General features: G+C 40.0%; 1 protein-coding gene across 35 annotated transcripts in view; it reads left to right on the top strand.

The window, feature by feature from the left end:
• The window catches only part of ADGRL2 (adhesion G protein-coupled receptor L2), a 173,123-nt gene that overhangs the window by 111,537 nt on the left and 35,064 nt on the right, over positions 1 to 26,522 (top strand). For 28 of the 35 annotated variants that reach the window (XM_064663867.1, XM_064663869.1, XM_064663866.1 and 25 more), the window contains 4 exons: positions 11,987 to 12,096; positions 16,757 to 16,771; positions 17,705 to 18,505; positions 26,152 to 26,448. In XM_064663867.1, the coding sequence (XP_064519937.1) occupies positions 11,987 to 12,096; positions 16,757 to 16,771; positions 17,705 to 18,505; positions 26,152 to 26,448 (1,223 nt within the window). The remainder of the gene's footprint in view (positions 1 to 11,986; positions 12,097 to 16,756; positions 16,772 to 17,704; positions 18,506 to 26,151; positions 26,449 to 26,522) is intronic. The other 7 variants (XM_064663902.1, XM_064663871.1, XM_064663883.1 and 4 more) reach the window with 1 other exon arrangement.

Below are 26,522 nucleotides of genomic sequence, written 5' to 3' on the forward strand. Positions count from 1 at the left end.
AATAAAAAGAACCTTCTGACCTTTGTGGCTCAATTAAGCTTTTAGTTGAATTCAACAAGAAAATCTTCTTTATTGAATCCCATAGATTCTGCCTGTGCCCAGGGTATACAGTCTAAAAAGGGGTGGCCATATTCATGGCATTTTGACATTAATGAGGTTGCTAAAAAGGAAGAGTTTAGGGATCAAAGATACAATCAATAGCGGTATTTTACAACATTTCTTTTTTTCTCTCTCTAATAGTAAAATTGCAATCTAATTGCTTAATAAATGGGCCATGATTACTGAAAAACACAGATAATTTCCCTCTTTGCATTTTACCTTCTTCATAATGCAGAACAATAATTAGCAAAAGTACTACTGCCACAAATAAAAGAGGTCTCTTTATTTTTTTCCTTTGCTGTAATAGCTGTGAATGAAAGGACTTTGCATGTGTGCCCCTTAGTGGGTTTTTTAAGGAGCAATCTCGAAAACCACCGTCATAGCAGCACGATAAAACCAAAGGAAGGCTTCAGGTAGAGCTGCTGTTTTCTCTGCAGATTGGCTGCCTGTCTCATCCATTATTGAGCTGCTGCCCCTGTTTATCTCAGTGACAGGGGAGTGCGTGCCACTTCCTCGGCACAGCTCTGCCTTTGCCGCTTCACAGCACAGTGCCTTGTACTCCCGGGCTGGCACACGGTGTTAGCAGATATTTAAAGCACTTCAGCTTAACATTTTATAGGTCATGATGAACTGAGCCTATAAAACAAGTTACTGCAATGAAGTTAATGCAGTCTTAAGAGTGTTACACAGACCGAACGCTGGGTATTCAGGATATTTTTAGCCCTCTGTAGACACATCAATGGGAAGGAAAGGTTCTTACCACGAGCAGTTTTTTCCATGTCAAACCTGCTTTATAATACCCTTGCAGCACAGAAGCTCTACTACAAATTTACTATGGAGAGCTTTTTTTTCAGGTTTACCCAATAATACGATAGCTGTAGGAACCTTTGCATTTCAATGTCTTCTAGTCCATACGTGCACACACACACCCCAACACACACATACCCATACACAGACATACACATACACACACATACCCATACACACACACACATACACATGCAAAGCAGAAAAAAAAAAAAAAAAGAAAAGAAATGAGGCAGCAAAATCATTTCATTGGGCAAACTGTCCTGACCAAAGTCATGCAGTTCAAACACCTTGGAGGAAGAAGTCTTACTCCTCCTTAATGACACCAGGCTGTATAATGTTTCATCTGGCAGGATCTATATTTTGCTGTTGTAAGTGCAAAGGTGTCTAAATGCCTTTCTTAGTAGTAGTCTGTAATCTTAAACCTTACCTTGCTTCTTGTGATATATACGTATATGATGAAGGAGCAATTTGGAATTGTATTTAATACACACCTTTTTGCAGCACTGTAAAATAGTTGCTTCACCATAACTCAAGAGTTTGTGCTCTGTCTATTAAGTATTTTCATTTAGGCTGAGTCGTAAGTGTAGCAATAAAGTGACAGTTCTGAAGCCATAATCTTTCCCTGTTTACAGAATTTCTTAGCAGCACTGAGCTCAACTGTACTGTTACTCTCATGAAGCTGTAGGTGTTTTCTCATCTAGGATGCAGCAGCAGTGATATTACTCTCAGTATATTATTCTGGTGCCAGCATCACTGGTGGGTATGAAAAACATAATTTACTTTGTGTATTTAGCTTTCTTGGATAATTTTGCTGCCTTTGTGGCAGAGATACAGCAAAAGAACACCTCCTGGAGTTGCACTTAAAACAGGAGCACTTTGGGTAACGTGCTGTAGACAGAACATATATGAGTTAGAGCTCAGTTATCATGAATGCCATCAGCAATGCCTTGTTGCTTTCTTATCAGCCACTTCCTGCTGTCAGCCCAGTGCTTATTTCAATAGGAAAGGATTTGCATCAAATGTAACACAGTGTTACGTGTGGCTGACATGCGGTTTTTAATTGTGCAGGCACACGAGACTCCTTCAGTGGCAGACAGTTTGATAAAAGGATTAGATCATGAATATTTTTGACACAATTAAAGATTATCTGTGCACTGACAGAGTCAAGCCAGTGAGTTTTCTGGTCTGTGTTTTACGGTGGTGAGTCTGCTGGACTTGGGTAAAAAACAACTGCAGCACAGGCAGGATTTTTGCAGATGTGGAAATAAGGGAATGGAAGGAGTCCCCTAAACTCTGTTGGGCTTAAAACTGGAAGTTCCAGGAACGATGGAGTGCACAGCTCACATCAGTAACTTAATCCCTTACCTTCCAATTGCAAAGAAGAAAGTGGGATTGTGCCTTCCAAGTTAGAACAGGATACTTTTGCAGGGGAAGTCCTATACCTGGAAGCCCTGCAAGCTTTCCAGATGATAATTAGATCCAGACATTGCTGTGGGTAATGAATAACAGTGCTTTTGTGACAAGCATTCCTCTCAGAAGAAAAGAAAGTACTTGTAGTGAGGACTCTCAGACACATTTTAATAGGAAATGACACCACTGTTACAGAGTTGATTAAAGATCTACCAAGGGACAGCACTTCTGGAAAAAATCAGCAGATGAAATGAGAAAAGTTGTAATTTTATTATTAGTTATCAGTTAAACGTACGTAACTTTAAGGCCATGAAATCTGCATTAAAAATTATGAGAAAAAGGACCGTACCTTACTGCCAGCAGATTGCACTCTGATAAATCTCCTAAAGTAACCAAGTTGTCTTTTGCCTCTTGCTCAGCGTTTCACTCCAGGTTCTGTTGAGCTGCACAAATGAGTCACTCCGTGGCCCTGTGGGGTTGGTGGATGTGCAGGGGTGGGCACATGGCCTCTGTCGATGAAAATTATAATCCAGAAAGGGGGTATTCCCCAAGGCGAGTTTACAAAAAACAATTTATTCTTTTTCACCCTGTAAAATTCGTCTTACGTGCAGGATCTCTTGCATTATTACAAACTCTAATCCTCTGAGTGGGTAATTAACGGACCAGAAAAGCCATTTGTGGAAAGGAAAAGCCATAAGGGTGAAAAATATTTCTCTGCTGAATGATCTTTAAGGAGTAAATAATTACGAGAGTGAGAGGTTTGGGATGACCAATCTAAATCTGAGCATAATTAGGATGAACACAGTTTGAAAATCGAAGCAGTTGGCATGTGCAGCAATTCTCATATCAGAAGACTAATTAAATATTTAAAAGCCCAAAACCCCTCACTATTCACAGAAAAATAACCTGCCACAAAAGGGTCTGTAACTTTGCAGATAATTAGGAAGGGTTACAGGGGGAAAAAAGTCAGATTGGCTCCAAGGTTCTGCAAGGTCACGTCTTATTATGGTGTATCTTTTATATGGTCTGATAACAAGATCTTGCTAATTTAATCTAAGCAGGGCATCCCATAGCGATTTCCCATTTCCCTTGTTAAAAATATGATCGTTTTCCATCTGCAAACTGCAGTGGGTGAACATTTTTATCAATAATTTCTCCTAATTGATACAGGCTACAGTATTTTTAATTATTCAAGGTGAATGCATGTGTTAAAGTTGAGTTAGGGTTGCCCCCACTGCACACCCCATTTGAAATTGTCCTCATCCTGCCCTTTGCACAGGGAAACCAAAGGACCCTATGGAATCCAGTTGTCTCAGTGGCCAATTCTGTTAATGACCAAGTGTTCATTTCCTGTTAGAGACAAGATAGTTTGATGTTGAGTATGCAGTTCTGTAAGCAGAAGAGGTGTGTTGAACTCAGGAGACCCACAGTGACTCAAGCTGAACTTGCATTGCACAGGCCTGGAGTCTGCTGTGGGCATTGAGAGTCTACCAAGGCTTCTGTGTTTCAGGAGTTGCAGTAACAAATCACACCTGTCATTTTATTTTATTTTAGTAATTAAAGTGGGTGATTGTTAAAAACGTATTTTAGATCTGTGCAAATTAACGTGAAGGATAAAGCTACATATTTCCAATATTTTCAGTATTGTAATTCTTCAAGTTACTCATTTAATAGTGACTCAGAAGCTGCTAAAAGTTACATAACTTTTAACCACATTATGAATATGCTGCATGCCAAGCCATGGATAAAAAAGATCAACAGTGCTGCAAAAAAAAGAATTTTAAAGGCTTTTTACTCTTGCCTCGTACTCTCTACCTGGTAGTCTCTTCTCCTGCAAGTCTGTTGCAGTGTTATTCCCAAGGATCAGACACTGTGCTTCAGGATTTTCCCCTGGATTTTCTGTAGCACTGTGCCTCAGGAGTGAATGCCCCTGGTAAAGCTCTGGGTTTATTGCACAGCCCCACGTTCCTCCCCTGGAACCTGCTTGGATGCTCAGGGTGTGCTGCTGCACTTGTGCTCACCCAGTGTGAATAATCTGAGGAAATTGCTCAGATAGGACGGGGCTGCACTACTAAAGTTTTCATTAGTAAATAAGCATAGCTGCAGGCTATTTATTTTGTCTAAATGGTGAAACGTTTAATTGGATCTTTTGAGCTGATTACTTTTCAGCAGTGCGGATCTGCTTGGCTTAGTTGGTGTGCTGAGACATCCACTGCCTGTAATCCCGTGCTGCAGCTCGCTTGCAAGTATGCCTGCATGTAAATAATGTGACAGGATTGTGAAAATCACTGTATTTCCATTCCTTATTCCTCAGGCAGGGTTGCACCAGAAGCATCTTCTGTAAAAAGCAGGTCTCCTCTGCCTCGTGCTGTTCCGGGCTTTGGGTTTGTCCCCACGCCACCCTCACCAGGAGATTGTTCCGTGTACTTTGCACACCTCATTGCATCCTTCATGTCTGCTTTTGCTGTCCTTGATTTACAGCCATCTCCTCACAAGCTCTGGTTGCTCTAGTAGACCTTCTATATATGTGGTAGAAAGTAGTGGGGATAGAAAGATGGGATTATAAAAGCGCTTAAAAAATACCAAGTTAACTATTCCACTGGAATCCACATTTCCTTTTGCTTTTTTTTTCTTTTCCCTCTTTTATCTGATGCTCTAGTTTCTGGTTAATGATAACCCCATAATAATAGCATTTACACCAATAAGCAAAGTGCTAGAACAAGGATGAATTGTGACAAGAAAAAACTATTTCAGATGCAAGTGAGAAGATTCATCATTTTAACAGTGACTGCTTTGAACTTAGAGACATGAATACTAAAAGGCAAATGGGTCATAACTAAATGTATTAAAGTTGTAAGAAGAGGTTGAAAGCAAGAAATACTGTCAAATTACTTTGCCAGACAAGTCTGATACACATTCATTGACAGTGGATCAGACTGGGTAATCCTGAGAAAAGGCCTGTGGGAGTTGCATATTTTATGCTGTTTTATTGTCTATTTGGAGTTTTTATGCTTAATGTGTACCCTTAAACTCCCACAAGATTACATTTTACAGGGAAAGCACAGTTTAATATTATTGCATTTTTATTGGGCAAACAGAAACGACGCTATGGTGCACCTTCTACAATATTAATTATACATTGTTTTGCTTCCTTATATATGTGTACTTGGTAATTAGGAAGATTCAACAAATTGTCGATATTATATTTAAAAATAAAATATAAAAGAAAACCTGAAAAAATTTTCCCTCCCCCCCCTTCAAATATTTTTTATCTAAACCCACCAGGTTTATTGCTGTAATGGTCATGTTGTAGAAATCCCTGGACTGCTTTGTGAATTTTCAAACCAAGCTCTAGCATGCCTCACTGCTTTAGTGGTCACAGGAGGGTTGCCAGTATCTAGACACATCTCTTATGGCCAAGTTCCACTATCATATCTGCTCATGTATCTCCCTTTTTTTTCTTGGATTATGAAAACTACCAACCACAGCACACTAAATCTGTTTTCTCTTTTTGCTAGGTAGAATTGCTACTCTGTTCTTTTTGCATACTCGTTCCCCTGTAATAGTTTTGGGGATTCTAACTGGAAAATAATTTTTAGAAAATCTTCCACAAGAGTAAGCAACGTTGTCGGTGAGGTTTCCTGGGCTTTTAAAAGGCCAGTTCCAGGATTACATGTCCACCCTGAAGGAAGCATGGCTCTGTAGAGACTCGTGCACTCACTGTTCCTGCATGGGAAGGGTTGTGCCACTTTTGTGCCCGTTGCTGGGGCACTCTGAAGTGGCAGTGCTGGCTGGCCAATGCTGCTTCAAATCCAGGCTTTACAGGAAGGCTGGGTTTTCTTAGCAGCTCTTTTTTTCAGGCTTAAATTGCTAACTCATTAGGTTTCAGTGTGTAATCATGTATTGCTTGTGAGGTGAACCTGAAACTCAGAATTTAAGTACATTCCTTTAAATAATTTTATCTGAGCACCCCTAAAATAGAATCTCTGTTCTCTGGCTGTTTTATATGTCAGTTCTGTACATTCTTTCCAAGACCAGATTAATAAAACATAACATTGAAGTAATATCTGACATCTTCATACCCAGGTAGCTGTGAGTTTGGTGACAGGAGTGGAGGTTTAGTAAAGATGCACACAAAGGCAAAGGAACACCTCACATGGCATTGTAGCCCATTAGGGATGCATCTGTAAAGACAGCTACTGACTCTGGGTAAAGACTTCAGGAGTTTTTCAGTTGGAGTCAGTACATGGAGTGTATTCATCCCACATTCCCATATCCTTTTGCTCAGATGGGGGCTCACCCCGGGTGAGTGAGGAACAAGAGGAGCATATGGAGTGTGTGGTGAGTTTGTGCCTCTGGTGCTGTCTGAGCAGGTGCTGCAGGCAATGTGCAGGAACGTGCCACGGGCTGGCTTTTGAGTGTTTAATCAATGTGCTGAAAGAGAAATATTGTCAGATCTCACTTGAAAGTTTCAAAACGTACCAAGATAGATTTTTTTTTAATGTATTGACAGTGTTATTGAAAATGAATTTTATCTATTAGATGTGGTTTTATACTGTATTTTGGGTTTTTTATAGTGAAGTACACATGATGTTTTCTGTGTTTGCATTTTAACCTACTTAATGAAACGCTGCATTCATGGAAATGAAGAATGCAGGAATACCCAAAATTATTTTGATAGTTCTTTTCTGGCTAGACATTAATCCATATCCTTTTCTTTTAAATTACTCTATTTGTCAAAGTTAATATGCGAAACAAAGGCATTAGAAGGATGAATTGCAATGTGGACATTATTTCACACATACTTTATTTTTGCAGACTGCAGGAACCACTTGTAAAGCATCTGTATGTCTTTCTGTGACAGATGTGACTTGCCCATAAAGGTGACCCCTTCCTTGACTCAGTTGGTGTGATCCATGTCATGCCAGTGCCTTTCCAGAGGCTGCTGTTCAGATTCCAGTGCTTCCCTTTCTGCTCTGGTCACGATACACTGTGCTTCTCATTCTAATGCTGGAGTATTTGTTCAAGTCCATAGACTGTGTGTTTTTAATCTTCCTCAGAACAATGGTGAATAATGGCCCTTGGCAGGAGATAATGAAATTTTCTTAATTTATATTTTCAAGCAGAAGCTGCAATTGAAAATGGCATCCTATGGCCTGCAGACATGGCTCTAGTGCAAGTTTCAGGGGAGCTGTAATAATAATGCAGTGCCAGCAGTGACGAGGAACGATAGGACAGTGAAGAAGTAATTTAGGAAAGAAAAGAGAATGTACCACAGCTTTATTGTAGCATATCTAATGATCTGCTGAAGATTCCCAATAGCTTTTGGAGCATGACAGGAGAAACTAATGTTATCTTGCCAAAACAGGAGCCCCTGCTTAATCAGCAGAACGAGATTATTGATCAAAACACCTCACACAATAGATTGCACATGGAATCTCATCTCCATACACTGCACGTGGAAAAGTGCAATAATAAACATAAGATAATAATAAAAAAAAAACAGGCAAAAGCAATTTGTTGGGAATTGTACCGGTCGAGATTAGAGTTGAAATGCAAAGAAATTATCATGGAAAATACAGCTCTCCTTACTGCTGAGCAAGGAGGATGGATGCAGCAGGGACATGGCTACATCATGAGCAGAAGATACTTAAAACCAACCCTGCTGGAGCTGCTTTCCTTTTTCTTTCTTTATTCATCTGAAATGTGAAGGGGCCATTCCTCATTTGCACAGTCTTCTTCCTGAGGTGAAAGGAGTTCAGACATTATACTGTAACTGTTAATTAAACACTCCATTTGATTTTTAGATTACTCTAAGTGATGCATCTGCATTATGAAGATGTAACCTTTTTTCATTCATACTAAAGTACAGAAGAAACGAGTGTCAGAGTCCACAGTTGCTTCTTGCATTCATGAAAATAGTGGTAATTTGTACATTTCCCCTTGCAAAACTCTTTGTTGTTGCTAGCACAGGAACCTGAATTCTTTTGCTACTTCAGTTAGTCTTTTCCTAACTAGGGTTTCAGATTTAATTCATATATTACCTTGCCTAAATCAACTGTTCTTGAGTTTATATAGAGTTCTTTGCAGATCTGCTTTATTTCCTCGTAAATGACAAAGTCGTTGTATCATAAATCTTTGTGAATATTGTGAATGTCTTAAGCACGAAGACATTTCTCAGTGTGAGATCATATGAATTTTAAGGTTGTTCATAAAAACCTGAGAACGTGTGTATTTTTACCTATGCTGGGGAAAAGTATGATGTTATGTAGATTGCAGAACACTTAAATGCTATTTAAACCTACAGAAAACTTAAACACTAGATCACAAACTGAAACACCAGACACAAACTGAAACACCAAAGTATTTCTGATTTTGACATCTTAAATTTGCAGAAATCACAGCTGGTTTGTATCGTGCCTTCATTGGAACAATTCTAAAAGAGCTTGAATGGATGGACCAAACTATCAGTATATTATGTAGAAAAAATAACTTTGGTTAAAATGAATGAGGGACTTCAAGTTATTTGCCAGTTAAGGTTTTTGAGGTTTGGGTTTATTTTTTTTTCCTGATGGTGTCTAGGCCAATTCTGCAAATTGCCAGGAACTTTATTTCCACTATAGTCTCCTTTTTGGAGAATCCTGTGACAGAGAAGGTGTTTGCCCATTATGAAAAGGAATGAAATTGGGTCACCCTGTTGAGGGCTGTAAGGGGCAGTACCCTGTTCTTGGAGCACAGTGTTTCTGAGTGTAAAGGTTTCACAAAGCTGTGAAGTTCTGCTGTGGCAGGGATGAGCAGCTTTGCTGATCTGTAGCCATGTAGGATAAGCTGCTGTTCAGTGCTGCTTCTGGAGAGAAGAGGCTCTTTTGGCCAATATAGCACAGAATTCAGTGCTTCTTGTCTCAGAGGAGCTCAGCTGAAACCTTGGTCAGTTGGCAAAATGGCTTTTGCAGAGAGCAGCAGGACTGTGGGCCAGTGACTGACAGAGAAGTTTGTGTCCCTGGTTTTACAGAGCAGAACAACGCAGCAGGCAGAGGGCTTTCATTTATCCAGAGAACAACTCACAGCAGCCTAAATTCCCCGAGTTACTTGTCTCAGAACTACCTCTGCAAAGTCCACTTTCTCTTCATGTCCTGCCTGTAAGCCATGAATTGGGATTGACAGCTGCTGTGGTTGCTCTTGGTTTGTCTTGAATGTCTCACTCTGATAGAAATGTGACCACTAAACTGTGTAACAGTGACCTGAATGTCGGCTTTTTAAAGTGTGAATATCCTAATCAAATGTCTTTAACTTGAAATCTTAGAAGTGCTTGAAAATTAGAACCCTATGTGAAAATTACTCAGGTTTTGTAAAATGCAACCAACAATGCAGAAAAATCAGTGATTTGAATATGAAAAACTGCAACTTAAAGCAGAAATACTCTATTCAATTAGCTGTTCAAGTGATTGCTGGTGTGTGTGGGAGCAGTGCTGTGTCCTGCAGCAGTGGGCACAGCTCCTTGTTTTGGAATTGGGGTCTCCTTTGGCCAAAGGTGAGCTAAAGGTCACCATATGCACAGCAGGTGAAATCCTCTATAAAGAAATAGTCAAAAGTTTTTAGAGTGTCAACAACTTCCTGTAAACACCACTCAGTGCCTGAAGTTTGACACTGACAGTTACTGTACAAAGAAAAAAATCTGAATTTTCTTTTGAATAATATTACACATCCTTTTGATAAAAGCTAGCATGAAGTTCTTCCCATTTTTCTGGCTGATGGCAACATTATGAGTCTTTCACTGGGGGAAAATGAAACAGAAGACGACAACTTTTCACAGGGCAACAAGAGTTGTATGTATGAAGCATGACCTCCATTGGTTTTATTCTCAAGCAGTTCCTCCCAGCATACACTCATGGAAACCATCACACTGGATGATGCACTATGAGAAGCCTCCTTGTAGGAATTATTTTGGTCTCGGCGTGAGGTTTTCACTAAAGAAACACAAAGAAATTTAAAGAAATTTATTACAAAATCTTACATCTGAGGTTATACTCGTCAGTCTACCTGAGGTGTGGGGCATAAAAACCCTGTATCAGGGATATTACAGAGAGGCCTGTGATTTTGAGGCCCTATTGCCTTCTGCATCTACACAGCACACGTGCAGGTGAACTCCTCACCATCTATCTTTGTCCATGGTTGTGCATATGTACAGAAATCCATGACTAGTTCCAGTTAGTTCTGCAATTATGATTGAGCCTTATGCTGCTGGAAATAAGTAGCTTAAAATAAAGAAGGAAAAGGAAAAAAGAGAATTAGCTGATGGAGTCAGAAGAGTTGTTGTTCCCCAGTTCCCTCAGCAGAGACACAGCATGTCCTGCCCAGCTCTGGGCTGCTCTGATCACTGTGTAAAAAGGAGTGATTTATATTAGAGTTCTTCAGAGGTGCTTGCTCTACCTTCTCTGAGGTAGCATGAACTATTCCAATACCTGTTGGTACTGTGCAGCTGTGGAAAGCCATTGATCCAAGACAGATGATCCGAGCCTGGTTGTGGCATTCAGGCAATGTGGGAAGGAGCAGTGCAGCAGAGAAGTTGATGTACAGCTGGAGTCAAAGGCTGCTCTATTACTTAAGTTCAGACTTCTGTTATTCAGTTTGCTGACAAACAAAACTAACCCCTGAGAAGATCAGCCAAGCTCTTTTTCTTTTAGTCACCAAAGTCCCTGACCTTCTCCTTTTTTTCTTCACTTCCTTGTGACTATTTTTTTGTATTACATTTTGACCATCTCTTCAGGGTTAGGTGATTGTTTTTTTCACCTTTAACTTCCAAGCTAATATTTGTTTGGTATTTTTTATTCTGGAAAAATTAATAGTAGTCTAAAATATTGTTATTGTTATAATAATAATAATAGTAATAATAATAATAATTATTATTATTATAAAAACCTTCAAAAATGTTCAGGAGATCCACGTGGTTAGAGGCATTGTAATAAAGTTCTTTTTTGTATCAGAATGCCTTTGCTTTCCTTGGTAAGGAAATAATTTATATGTTTCAGTACTTAGTCTCCTCTAAAATACATTTTAATTAATTTTCTTGAAGTTCTTCTTTCTAACTATTTTTCTTATTTCCTCAGATGGTCAATCTTTACCTCTTCCTGTAGCCTAACAAGAGCCCACCAATAGCTCCTAAAATAATTTAAATGAAAATGCTGATGTTCTTTGTCTACATTAACTATTCCAACCAAAATAATTTCCTTGAATCACAGTAAAAATCTCTCTGAAATGTAAAACCATTCAGCAGTGTGTATGTCTCTAAAGATGGAAGGAATTATTCATTGGTGTTATTATACGTTATTCAGAATTGCACATTTTTCAGTTATGTAATCTTTACATTTTGTTTTCATTTTATTGAGCAGTAGTATCAAATCAGTATATACTTGATACAACTGTGTCTACAGTGGGGACATTTAAGATAACACCCATCTCCAAATTTAGAAGTATAAAGCATGAACTAAAATATTGTCTTGAAGCCTTTTTTTGGACTTTGACTAATTAGTAGTAATTAACTTTGTTGTCTTATGGATTGGATTGCCCAAGTGTGAAGAGAGTTAGCACTGAATGTGGTACTTGAGTATGAACTTGCAAATTAAATGTAATTTTAAATTAATTAGCTTGCTTTCTTTTCCCATTACAGGTGCAACAACCGAACACAGTGTATAGTAGTTACTGGGTCAGATGTGTTTCCTGATCCTTGTCCTGGAACATACAAATATCTAGAAGTTCAGTATGAATGTGTTCCTTACAGTAAGTATAATCTTTTTATTCTTGCTCACTTCCTCTGGCCCTCACAATTGGAGCTGGAGTGCTGTTCCATGGAAAAGCAGCATATGTTTGTGGCCCACGGAGCCATTATGCATGCAAAGCACTCGCAGGCTAGGGCTCCAATTAGCTTCACAAAGTGTGGAAGGAAGCCATGGTGTGATGCTGGCCAAGTGTCTGTCTGTGTTCTTAAGTGTTTGGCTTTTAAGGCTACTGTTTTTCCAGAAAACAAACTCAAATTAGCTATTCAATAGGCCAGATAGAAATTTGTACTTTTGCCCGCTACCAGTTGCTGACAAATTGGCTTGGCTCACAGACTTGTAAAGCAGGAATTGACTTCAATTTTAATCATGATCTACTTGAAAGGCTACCTGCTGCTGTGGTGACTTTGGGTGCACAGCAAACCCTGCACTGACACTCAAGAGGCAAATGACCCAGTTGGGGGACATTGTAGGAGGACCTTGTGCTTCCTCGTAAATGAACGCAGATTCAGAGTGAATAATTCATTAATGAGTTACTCAAACTGGGTTCTTAAAAGCAGAGGGGAAAAGAGTGAGAAAGAAATGTTCAGTTTGAATTTAAAGACAAAATAGGAACTGTGCCTTAAATCAGCTGCCAGAACAGGATTTTTCACTGAAAACAAAGTAAATACTGAAGTCATATTGAGATAGTAAAATGTGATATTATGGCTACTTCAGCGGTTTTGTACAGTATTCTTTCTAATGCCAAAGTGCTGTAGCTGTAGACATACTTTTATTTCCTTGCAGTAATTAATGCTTTTTTTCATTGATATGTATGCATGTTCATAAAAGTTCTGCAGATTGGACACTTTTAACTGGTTTTGCTTTCTTGTAAGGTCATTCTTTGCAGTGACTTCTCCCTCGTCCCGTAACTCCACAGAGAAATAGCTGTGCTTGCAATGGAAGTTGAGCAGTGCCCTGATCGTTCCCTTGAGTTATTATTAAGTGTGTATTTCTTGATCTGCAGTAATCCTTAACCAAAGTCACATTTTCTGTTGGTACAGGAAACAGGCCAAGTCTGAGATGCAAAAACTCTGTGGTGACAGTATATATCCAAAAAGGAAGGAAATGAGTTCTGGCATAGGCAAAGCCATGTCAAAACTCTCCGTACTGTTTCCTGCACAATTTTAAGATTTAGTCTTCTGAAACTGAAATACTGCTCTGTACTGCTTCACCACACTGAACCTGCACTGTTGCTAAAGGCCAAACACAGATCATCTGTTTTTTCTTCATTCCTGCTGTGTCATTGTGAAATGGTTGCTTGCTGATTTTTTTCCCTGTACCATTTGTAGGACTGGAAGCCTACAGCAGACAGTGATCCCTAGTACCATTCCTCCTGTGTGTAGTATCGGTGGCTTGTTGTAACTGTTCTTCTCGTGCCACTTTTGAGGAGTGATGTCTTACCCCAATCTAACCACAGTTTTGTTCCACAAAGACCACTTCTGCTTTGGCGCTATTTTCGTTCCCAAATTCTCAGAAAGAGGGCAGTGCATCTGAGTCCAAACCGTGAGGTCAGACAGATGACAAGGAGTTACGTTTCCAGTTCCAGTAGGCTAGCTCATAGAGAAAAAGTGTCATGCAAATAATGTTCCAACGTGATTTTTTATGCTGTTTTAGGAAGAGAAGTGTGGATATGTTCTACCGATTGAGTATTGCTACCTACAGGAACCTTTTCTTTTCCAGTTTCAGAAGTACAGTGCCACAGCGCGGCCTGCCCTGTACTCTGACTTGTAGTGACTCTAACTCTAAAATGTTTATTTTTGTTTACTGTCAACTGTATTGGCCTGCCCTTTGAACTGTGTAATTCTGTGTCTATCGTAACTCAGGATTCTGGATGCTTCTTGTCTTTCAAAGTCTCTGAGTTTTGGAGTTTGTCAACTGCAGCCTGTACAGTGATGACACTGCCCAATTCCAGAACTGTAAGAGGTATCACCTGTCATTGCCACCAGTCAGCAAAAAGATTACCAGAGACCAAAATCAGTTTTGAAATCTGATTTCAAACCACATTGTGCTTCAGAAGCCATTTTGGTTGTTGACCATCTTTCTTCCCTGTCCCAAAAAGCTTATCCTGTTATTTTTCAAGTCTCTTTTTTTGATGCCTGATAAACTCCAGTTATCAAATCTAAATTTTTATTCCTTACTTGTTCCGGTGCTCCATATCTAAATGTACAGAATGACTGAAATCATTAAGTTTGCAAATAGCAGCTGTCTCAGCTTAAGAGACTTGTTAGGAGGGCAGGATAGGCTTTTGTGGGCCTGGGAAGGGAGGAGTTTAGTGATCACAGCACTTCTAACCAAAGTTCTGTTATGGTTCTTACTTTTTCTGAAAGTTACTTCAGTTACTGCAAGACTGCAAAATTTGCTGTGTCTCATTGTGGTGGCTTTCAGTCCATGAGGGATGACAAATTTCAATCATAAAAGGTTTTGTGGTGAAAGGTGGGAGTTCTTACACACTGGAGTTGCTGTCACCCTTGTACAAAATGCAGTTTATGAGCTCCTCTATGTGTTGCTGGCCTTCAGAAACACATAGCTGCATTGCTTTATTTGAAAGTACTTAATTTGGTAAACTTAATTAAGTTTGAAAGTACTTAATGAAAAGCTTCCTGTTTTGCATCTCAAAGTGTAGACAAAAAAACCCCAACTTTTGAGATACTCAGTTGGATCTCCACCAAAATGCCAGGCAAATTCTATAGGCATTGCTTTGTCCTGAAATAAGAGTATTATTGATTAAATTACAAAGAAATTGAGAGTAGTATACTTGACATTTCTCTCACTTATGCTGCACAATATATGTTGACACTTTGACTAACAGAAGTCAGTCCTTTTATAAGGGAGAACATCAAAAGTGCCATTTTGTACATCTGTGCATTTTTATTTTAAGCCTGTTTGGACTCGGGAGTTCAATAGAAAACATTTTAAAGTGTTTTATTCTCTCTCTCTGTGTATTGATTGGACTTTGCAGCATTTGTTTATTCCAATAAGCCCATCTGTCCCTGACAAATGTACAGCTGTACCCCAGTGCATGCAGAGCAGACACACCAATAATGATTTGAGTTATCCCTAGCTTTTTCCCCCTCTCCTGTTACTAATTCTAAGCAGGTACAATATCAGTATTGCTCTTTGGTGAGGAATAAGCACATGCATAGAAGTTCACAAACAGAATCATGCAGAAGTCATTAATACTAATGGTGAAGCCCAGGAATTCACTTCAGAGTACATCTTCTGTTTACCTGGATAACTGCAAGAATTACAAATTGCAGAAAAACAAGTATTTTACCTAAAGATGTATAACTGTACAAAAAGCCAGGAAAACTGCTGCTCATTTTGAAAATATTAAACCCCTTCAGCTCCCCCGTAAAGTTATGGAATTGTTTCCTGAAGAAGCACTAGATCAGATGAGCCAATACCATTCTCTCAAAATAATGTTATGCAATTTCCTTAAATGAAACCGAAATCCCAGACTCTCTGTGCAGCATGCAAAGGCATTCTTCAGGATAATGCTGTAATACTGAAAATGGAAGAGCTGTGCAAATAGTTCTGATACACTTCCTTGGTGTCAGCAGCTGCTGTTACACGGATTGGTACATCTGTCATTTCCCAGGTCATTTTATGAAACCAAGGGAGCACACTTCAGAGGCCACAGAGTATATGAAATAGGTTTTATTGCAAATAATTATTGAAAAGCTGTTTACTAGCTGGGCTTCAGCTATATATCTTTCTGTAACTTCCTTAAAACTTCCTGGGGGAAAAATTGCTGTAGTAATATAACTTTGTTAATTGGGTTGGGTTTATGTCTTCCGTGTCTGGTGGCAGGATGGATGTTTGTTTAAACACAGTATGGCTGTCCTTGCATACTAGCTTGCTGGTTTGGGCTTAATCGATGATGCTGGAGAATACCTGAATGAGCTAATAAATTGTTAATTTTTTTCTTCTCTTTTCCTCTTGCTTACTATGCTTTTGCTTCTTTTTTCTAGATGTTTTTGCTTATTCCTTCTAGTCTGATTTTGCAGTTATAGACTAAGAAGTGGCAAAAGTTCTCAAGATTAACATTCAGGAAAAGAAAATAAAGCCTAAGGAGGGCTAAAAGTGTGCAAGCTGCTTTCTTTACAAGAAAGAAAAGCAGAGGGATGTCTGGGACAAAGATGGGGGAGTTTAATAAGCACATATGCAAACCTATGTAATTAATATACTGAATTTTGTATTTCTAATTATTTAATACGATATGTATATGTGCACTTGCACATATATGATAAATTAATATGTCACTTAAACCCCAGCTTGATAGCGTTATATTTTTAGAAGAAAAAGAGTGTGTATAGCATGCATTAGTAAAGTCATTCATTATTTATTCAGGTTCACTAAGTGAAACTACATGCCAACATATCTGTATTGCCTCCTTAATCTACTAGAATGATCGATCCATGTTCACTTGTGTAACCGTAGAATCTCTCTCCTGCTAGGTTATCCTGTTGTCTGTTTCTCTTTATCCAATATAGTGCAGTTCTTATTCTCCCTATATTTAGCGTCTGTAACTAATTTAATCTTTTAGATTAATAGTCGATTTACGTTAATCTTCTTTCTTTTTTCCTTGCACTTTTTTATTTTTCTTCCGATGCTTAAAATAGAAGTGGAGCAAAAAGGTAAATAACGTATACAGTCCAAACCCCAGCTCCTTGTTATGTGCCTTATGGATGTTAACCTCTTCCCTTCCCCTCCCCACAACACTCTTATATTATGATAATCAGCAGGATCTCATAAGTACACCTCATAAAGAAGTCGACTGTTTGCAATAAAGTGACTTGGCTGCTTAAAGTAGGTGGCGGGGTATAGTGTCTGAAGTACTTGGGCTGGAGGGAAGACTCCCTTGCTTTTTTCTCTCCCTTTCTCTTTGTCTTTCTTTCCCTCTCTTTCTCTCACCCTTGGGTAAATTCTTGTTAATCAAGTGTCATCTTGCCTGGCTTCCAGAACCCTCTCCATAGCATGCCATGGTTACAGGGTTTCCTGGTCTGTTTTCATTCATTGCTTTGGTTGTGTTTTGTTTTCTCGGCTCCTAATTGCTTTCTCTATATACCTGATGATTTGGTTTGTTCCTTTATTTTTAATCGAGGCCCCTCCTTTTTCAGCCTCACCACTTCTTAAAGTTCTAAACAAGTCGATGTGATTGTTTTTGGACTGAAATGACCTGCACACCAGTTAAAAGCTCTGGAGCGTTAATCCGCACTCACTAAAAGTCTGAAACAAAAATGCAAGAGTAGCTCTACATTTTCAGCTGTCTGTGTATGCCATTGAGCCTTGGTCTGTACTAGTGAAAGCAGTTCCCATCCACTTTCCATACTGGTACAGCAAGAACATGGTAACTTTAAGAAAAGTGGATGATAAAGGGTGATAATTGCATTAATTATAACATAAGGTGTAATCTAGTGCCAATTAAATGGATTTTTTTTTCTTCCTGACACAGTCATTATGATTTACCTACCTTTTTTTTTTTTCTTTTTTTCTTTTTTTTGGATTTTCATTGTGAGACACTCTTAATTTGACATAATTCTTGTCTTACTTCTCTCTGTGACTGTTAGTTTTTGTTTGCCCGGGGACGTTGAAAGCAATTGTGGACTCACCGTATTTATACGAAGCTGAACAAAAAGCAGGTGCTTGGTGCAAGGACCCTCTCCAGGCTGCAGATAAAATCTACTTCATGCCCTGGACTCCGTACCGCACCGACACTCTGATAGAGTTCGCATCTCTGGAGGACTTCCAGAGCGGCCGCCAGCAGACGACGTACAAACTGCCGAACCGCGTGGATGGCACCGGCTTCGTGGTGTACGACGGCGCCGTCTTTTTCAACAAGGAGAGAACGAGGAACATAGTGAAGTTTGACTTGAGGACTAGAATTAAGAGCGGGGAGGCCATAATCAATTATGCTAATTACCACGACACGTCCCCGTACCGGTGGGGGGGAAAGACTGACATTGACTTGGCGGTGGATGAAAATGGCTTGTGGGTGATTTACGCCACGGAGCAGAACAACGGGATGATCGTGATCAGCCAGCTGAACCCCTACACCCTGCGCTTCGAGGCCACCTGGGAAACGACGTACGACAAGCGGGCGGCGTCCAACGCCTTCATGATCTGCGGGGTCCTGTACGTGGTGCGCTCGGTGTACCAGGACAACGAGAGCGAGACCGGCCGCAACGCCATCGACTACATCTACAACACCAGGCTGAGCAGGGGCGAGCACGTGGACATCCCCTTCCCCAACCAGTACCAGTACATCGCCGCCGTGGATTACAACCCCAGGGACAACCAGCTGTACGTGTGGAATAACAACTTCATCCTGAGATATTCTTTGGAGTTCGGCCCACCCGACCCTGCCCAAGGTAAGGATTTCTTTTTTTTTTTTTTCTTCTCATTTTTAATCTCTTTGTGTTTCCATTCTGAGAACTATGTTAAAATATTGTTGGTCTTAGACTTAGCTCTTGGCAGAAGGGCAAGGAGGGGTTGCTTGCACCATGCTGAGCAGTGCAGCATTACGGTGGTGCAAGGCAAATTTGCAGAACCCGTGAAGAGAAATGGAATTACTTTATTTGGTTTACAGGCTCGTGCTTTTCTTTATTTCTTTTTTCTTTATTTTTTTTTTTTTTAAATAGAAGCGTGTAGCTTTTCTGCGTTTGAGAATGAGTCGAGGAATTATTTACTTTATACCATCAGTCAGTTTGACTTCTGTAGCTGAACTGAGTGCAGGTTGGTTCCCGCTGAGCCAGAAGGCTGTTCCCATCCTCCCGGTGTTACCTGCCTCCTGAATTGATTACAGCACACACGCAGACCTTTTAACTTGTTGGCGCCAGCAGTGGAGAGCAGTGTGTGCTGGGAGGCCCCAGAGGAGATGTGTGGGGTTAATGTGCAGTACCAAGCATAAGGATTTTTCCACAGCCTTATTTTCACAGTTTCTGATGTCGGGTTAGACAAGATTATCTGACATCTTTTTAGTGGGTTTCTCAGTAGGTCCCTTGCAACTGCCTTTCAGCTCACTAGAAGTTAGAACTACTGCCTAAAAGGAAAGGTACTAACTGTCAAAAGGGGAAAGAAAAACAGGTCTTTAAGTCGCAGAAAGCCCTAAAAATGATGTGAACAGGCACAGCCACATTTTAGCGTCTGCAGAGGAGAGTAAATAGCAAGAGAAATGCTCTGTGGCAGAAGATGTATGCAGCAATGAACAGAATGTTGATAAGCTGCTTTAGCAATGAAGGTAATACTTCACTTCTCTCATCTAACTGGTATGCATGTTTAGCAGCCGTTTTTTCTACTTCAAAAAAGCAGTAATAATGGCTTCTCCACATGAAAAGTAGCTGTCCTGCTTCAGCAGAGCTGATTCATGCACAGCAGTGCAAGCTCTGTAATGTGCACACCATTATATCCACGTACATACAGCTTTTCCAGGTACAAAGAGGCAGCAGAACAGGCCAGTTTGGAACCAATACATTAGTGATCTCCAGAGCCAGGTGTGATCTGCCCAGTCAGTCTCCTGCAGAGCTCCCTGGCAATGCACAGCCAGGCTCAGTGAGGTGCAGGGGTCTGGGGGCTGAGCTGTGGCTGCACCCTGGCCAGCTTCACTGTCCCTACATCGAGCTAGTCCCTTCCTCGGGGAGGCTTTGGGGCTGCTCTCAGCAGAGATAACCACCTATGGAATTAGAAAAAAATGAAAGCTTTCATTTCCATACATTCTCATGCGTGGCACTTTTCACTGGGTTTAACTGAGACGAAGGTGCATTTTAAATTCTACAAAGCTTTAAGAGTAAGGAGAAAATGGAGGTGCTGGCTCTAAGTAGCTTTTGCAGTTCAGGCAGCTGCTGGGAATGTGACAAAAGCTCATCTCTAAATCATTGCATAGGAAGAAAAGTGTAAAGGAAGAGCAGGGAGAGAAAAGGCTTTGTGGAATCCTTCCTTTGCTTTAGTAAACCTCCAAAGGTCTCCAGTAAGACATTTCATAATGTTTTTATTATGTGAGAGTCTCCGAGATCTGAAGTTACAGTACATGTTGCTGGCCACATCCCAGCGAATATCAGAAACAGATTTGGGCATCTCCCAGCAACCCTTCCTGGGTTCCTTGCTTGCATGCAAGGCAGGAGGAGAAATGGTTTATTCCAGCCAGACCTAGAGGAGAAGGCTTCCAGGGCACACTGCAGGGTGTTTGCCTCTCCTCTCAGCTGTTTGCCCATTCACCCATGAAGGCAGAGAAGGAATATTTGAGTGAGCTATGAGTTTGGGTTTTAAATGCATTAGGACATCAGTAAATATGTTTTGATTATAGCCTTTTTAAAATAGAGAAGCCATATGAAGACCCTGGGTTTATTTGAATATGTGATGCATATATTCACAAATGGTATTTTTCCTTAGATAAAGCCAATACTCAATATTTTAATGTTGTATGGGTCTGTAAATAGCAGATCTAAGAATCTGTTTCAGTTCATTTCCTCTTTTGCCTAAGTCAATTGCCTGTAGTTAAAAACAACTAAATGAAAGGAAAAATTATCTAACATAATTGTCCTTGAGATGTACTGCTATAAAAGCAAGAAAAATTCTGTACAGTTTCTATTTCTGTACTTATTTCTATTATATTCCCAGTTCCTCTTTGTTTCAGGATGAAGTTTATACAAATTGAAGATCAGTCCTTCCATTGTTACACAAACAATCTGTATGTGTAATAAACATTTGGATTTTTTATCTCATGTTAGATCAGTTTTTCAGCACATTTGATAAAGGGCATTTTTGTGTTTCTTTTGTTTTGATTTGATTTGGGTTTTTTGTGGTCGACTCAGGTTTCTGAATCATCTGCTCAACAACACAGGTGTCAGGATAACATTCTTTAAGTCTCCTACCACAAGAACCTTCTTTTAGTGTTGTTTGTAATGGTACTTTAATATCAAGTATTTAATGGTGTCACAAGGTCAGTGTCTCAAAATTGGAAGTCTTGGCCTTTTCTTTTCAAGTGGTTAACTTGGGACCATTGTGGGAAACTCAGTAATGTGTTCCCTCTGTTACCATGGGAGAAATAATGATAGATAAGACACATACTGATTTTTGTTTTTTTCCCTATCTATCTGTCTTGGCTATCGGTTCTTGTCTGCTCCATAACATCCAGATACAGAGTGCTTCAAAAACAACAGTCTTTCTTCCTACAGGAAAGATGAATTTGTCATACTTGAGCTGCTCCCTTACATTTGCTCCCAGTGCCAAAACTTGGGCCCATCCGTGTCCTCAAACCTGGCTTTGTTTTCTCTGTTGTTTCTTTAATTTTTAAATCTGCCTGTTGAAACCTCTGAAGTACCACTATAATTAACCCCATGTTGACTTTGCCCTTGCTGCAAACCTGCACCATTTTCTCCTCTTGCAACTGTCCGTGTTACCTGCTCCCTGCATCCTTATTTTCTCAGTCTTCAGAAGTCTTCAGATTTCTAAAACTGTTGGGTTTCTACTCTGGCAGTGGGTCTGCTGCTCTTAGAACTCCTGGCTTAACCTCATTCTTTTTATGTTTATGTTGTTATGTTCTTTTTGTGTTTTTATGTTGTTTCTTCTCACTTCTCATGGAAATTTTAGTACATAACTGTATCACAGAACCATGGAAAAGCCCTGAAGCTCATGGAGTTCAGTGTAAACCCAGCCCTGCTGAGCCCACCCCTGAGCCGTGTCCCTGAGTGCCTCGGCTGCACATCTGATGCTGAGCAAGTGCCCCAGCTGAGGTTTTCTCCAGGGGATCCTGCTGTTCCTGCAGTGCTGGTGTTTGCTGGCATTTGCAAGGTGCCTGCCAAGGCAATGCTGCACGTAAAACGTTCAGCCTCCAGCTGGTGCACCTTTGCCATAGGTGTAGAAATGGTTTTCAGGGCTACAGCTGACAAGCACCACTCAGGTGTTGCAGAAGAGCGTGTTTTCTAAGGCTAAGTGTAAAAAAGCATTTAAAAATCAAAACTCTAATTTAGAAATGAAGTAAAATGTATCAGGCCCTTCAAAAAGGCACTGTGAAAAATTTGAGACAAATCAGAGTTTTTATGTCCTTGGCAAATTCAGTGGATATGTCCAGGTACATTCTTTCTACAGGAGGTACTGACTGTCCAAATGAATCCTTGCTGAAATAGGAATTTTTAGAAGAATTTTAAGTTAAAAGACCTGGAAGAACGAAGGGAATTTTCCCTCTGAAAAGTGAATATGTGCATTACATTGTAAGGTTTCCTTGGTAACAAAAAGAAGATAAATCCTTTTGTTCTGTATTAGTGTGTTAGGGAGAGATTTCATCTACATTCACCCCAATTTGTGCTAACTGTTCAAACTGAAACTGTCTCCCCTTTTGTACCATGATACCCATCATTAACTATTATTGGGTCACTGCAGGAAAATATGGATGTTGTGAGTGTGGACAGAACAGAAACTTGGAGAGTAGTATCACCAAGGGCTTGAAATAATAGAAAACTATTGCAACAGCAAGAATCTATGACAAAGTCATGCAGCAAATTGTCAAGTAAATTACACCTGTACTATTATATCAAATCTGATAGACTACAGACTGATGAAAGAGTGCTTGTACGAGTAAAGACAATGGAATGGGCACCAGATAGCACATTTCTTAACCATAGGCATTTTGCTAATTTTTTGTCATGTTTGTTATCATTTTCAGGGTGTAAATTTTTAAATGGCTGTGTAAACATTTTGCTTTCAACTAAATGGATTTGGCAGGGTCAGTAGAATACTGGCTAGCATAATAGCTGGAACCTATAGGTAATTAGGTGAGTCTTCATGCCTTCCCTGCCATTTACTGAAGCATGAAAACAGGCACACAGCAGCAATAAACAGAAGGCAGGAAAATCGTGATTTGCACAGGTTTCTGATCTCCATGGCTGTACAGAGCAGCTCAGTAAAATTAGGGTGGGCACATAGATTTTCCTGTGTCCAAACACACTGAGATACCTGACCTATAAGAGCATACACTGAACTGAAAACTGCCTGGATGCCAGAGGTGAGAATGGAACCATTCGTATTTCCAGAAGTGCCACATCATCGGGGCATTTCAACACAGTTGTAAATCTGAGCTCAGAGTTGTATTTTGGGTGGGGAATTTTTTGATTTGGCTTGGTTTAGTTTTTTTAAAACTTATTTTATGCCTGCCTAGAATAGAAACCTGTTGGCAAGGAATACTAGATAACTTGTGTGCCTTGTCTAAATCTACTCTTCACTGTCAGTTGGGGAAAGAAAGTTACTATTCCCCTGCTGTCCTAGGCAGTTGTGTTATGGTTTTTATAGACATCACACTCTTAAACAGGTGTTAAGTTTTACTCCAGTGGTGTCTTCATTTTTAGTAACAGATAGCATGCATAACTGTTTAAATCAGCTGTTAGGAGCTGCATGAAACAAATGTGAATTAATTACTTTCAATTTGAGTCTTTGGATGTGCTTCCTATTGCTCTTCAGCTGATAGTAAGACACACCTATTCTTAAAAAAAAAAAAAAAAGGAGGCAGAAGAGGTTTTGGTTTTCTCCTCAGCATGTCAAGCCTGGTCAAAAAGTCCAAAATAGACTCTTGCGTTGTAAAAGTGGCTTTTTTGGAGTTGGGCAAAAATTATGCATCTTCAGCCTTGTAGAGACTCAGCCCTGCTGCTCAGAACAATAGGTTCATAACCTCGATATGGAGTTATTAGTTTGTTACTCTTCTTAGTTGTGGCATGTTAAACATCACTGCCAGTGGCTGGTATTGGGAAAGTCCATTGGCAGGAGCCCCCAGGTGCCACCACCCTCAGCTTTCAGGAGACACGTGGGGTGGTGGCAGCTGGCACGTGTCCCCCTGCAGCTCAGGAGAATGGCCTCGCACATCTAAGTTCCCACAGGTCACTGAAAACAAAATGACCTGCCCTCTAAAAGCTAGATGTATTCCTTGAAGTGATACCTTCAGTTGTTTCTTATTTTTTCAACCATCTTTTTTTCCCAGACTTCAAGCGCTGTCTGAAGTTTCCTGATACATTCTTAAATATGCTGACTTCTCCTTTTTTTAAATTTAATTCAAGAGAAAATCTCTTAGAAGTTATCTGTAATTTTTTCAGGGTTTTTTTTTTGAGAGAGGTGGTTTGAAGTCTTTCTCCTAAAACGTGAGATTAAAAATATATTTCTAAGTATGTAGTACTGCTATGCTATGCAGGTTGTTTTTGAATCATAGGTGATAGGCTTTGAAATTGGTTTTAATGGATAGCATGAACATTGTTCTACCTAAAGGTGCATAATGACAGTGGGATTATATTAGCTCAGGGCACAACACAAAATAAGTTCTGACAATTTTTACCTCACTCCTGAACTTCAGATCGTTGTTATGAATTCTGACAATGGTATTCCTGAGACAAAACTGTCCTAAACATTGTAGGGTTTGAGCTGTAATCGCAGTAATGCTAGTACACATTGCAGTGATTAAATATGTACTAATTAGCACCATGTACTGGGGGCTGGATAGAAATAATTGGTTGTCCCTGCATCATTCTCCATCCCCACCATCTCCCCGTTCCCCAGGACCTGATTCAGCACTGCCTGACACTTGTGCAAGTGATTGCAAATGCTTTTGACAAATGTTAATTGGGAGAGCACTGGAAGGCTGGATGCATTGTCATCAAAAGGAAAATAGAGCAGTTTCACAAGATGTCAGGCAAGCACTTGCAGAACAGATCTGAGGATTTCAGGAGGAGCTGGCTACACCACGAGTTCAGCACAATTACACAGGCTGTGTTCAAGCAGCCAAGAACAAGACTGAAAAGAAGACAGGCTCTCTGGAGAAGTTTCTCATTTGTGAGCAGGAGAGGGATGAAAAGCATATCTTTGACTTTACTCTTTAAAAACTCCGCTCTAAATTCATGTGAAAATAAAAAGATAAATTACTGTGTAAGACCTCTAATATGTTATAACTGAAACATAATTGAAAAAGGGTTTTGAAAAAGGCTTTTTAACTGCCAAACTACTGAAAGTTAATATTATTCAAAACACTAACTTATAAAGTAACTGCTGGAAGAAAGTGAGACAGCTCTTCTTTTGTTTTTATTTCATGATTTAATTTAGAGAAGCTGCATTGTCCAGTAACTCAGAGTTCAAGGGCCTAGCAGAAGAAGAAAAAAAAAAAAGAAAAAAGACAAAATTATTTTATATGAGCTTATTTATTCTCAGCACAAGGAATCTGTGCTTTCATGTGCCTGTAAAGCATTGTGAACACTAATGAAGATTTGGAAATAATGAATGGTAGCTGGCTGCACATCCTGGGCAGAAGGGATGTGTCCTGATCCAGTCCTGGGCTTTTGTGCAAGATGAAACTAGGTCCTTGCCCCCAGCTTATAGGAGTTGTGTCTTCATACCTGCTTTATCAAAAGAGGGTGTTAAGGCCCCAAATGCTCACAGAGGAGAACACCATGTATGTGCTGTGTTTGGAGCTAACGGGGCGTGCTGCAGCTCTCTGGAGCAGAATGACTGCTGGGTGGGAAGATGTTATCATAATTATGGCCCTGGAAGGTGTGTGCTGGGTGACTTGAAGTTTTGGGGGCTGTTTTTTAAAAATGGTCTCGTTAGTTCCAGCCCACTGCCTTTGCTGCTGAAGCTGGCCTGCATTGTTTACGGCACACTGCTTCAGATGAGTCTGTCTGTCAAGGTGTTCCTGCTGCAGAAGTGATTAAGTCATCTTTAATTGCTTTGAGCGTGTTTGTTATGTGCTGATAACTTGCTAGGACTGCCTTTCAGCCTTTAGAAATGTAACTATCAGTTTTTATTACGGAAGAGATTATTTGGAGAATGTGCTGAAACGTCACACCAGAATGGGTTGGGGGTAAAAAAGAAAGAAGTCAGTCGGTTACATCTTAAGCACCCAGAATAGCAGTGAGAGTAATGTTAAGATAAAGGAAAGGAGACTCCAGAGAATCCTTTAAAGCTACATAAATAACTTTTAAATAACTTTTTTTAATATATATAATTCTAAGTCATTTACTTTATTATTGCTCTAATTTTCCCCGTGCAGTGCCTACCACAGCAGTGACAATAACTTCTTCAGCAGAGCTGTACAAAACCACAGTGTCAACCACTAGCACCACGTCCCAGAAGGGTCCCATAAGCACAACACTAGCTGGAGGAACAAAGGAAGGAAGCAAAGGACCCAGACCACCGCCACCCGTTTCCACAACCAAAATTCCTCCCGTGACAAGTTTTTTCCCTTTGCCAGAGAGATTCTGTGAACCGACTGAGGCCAGGGGGATTAGCTGGCCTCAGACACAACGAGGAATGATGGTTGAACGCCCTTGCCCCAAAGGAACACGAGGTACTGCCTTTAAAAATGCATCTTGATTTCAAGCAGATATTTCAAAAGCGATGGGCAGCTCTCTCGGGATGAAC

Source organism: Pseudopipra pipra, chromosome 9 (genome assembly GCF_036250125.1).
Source record: "Pseudopipra pipra isolate bDixPip1 chromosome 9, bDixPip1.hap1, whole genome shotgun sequence".
Lineage (NCBI taxonomy): Eukaryota > Metazoa > Chordata > Aves > Passeriformes > Pipridae > Pseudopipra > Pseudopipra pipra.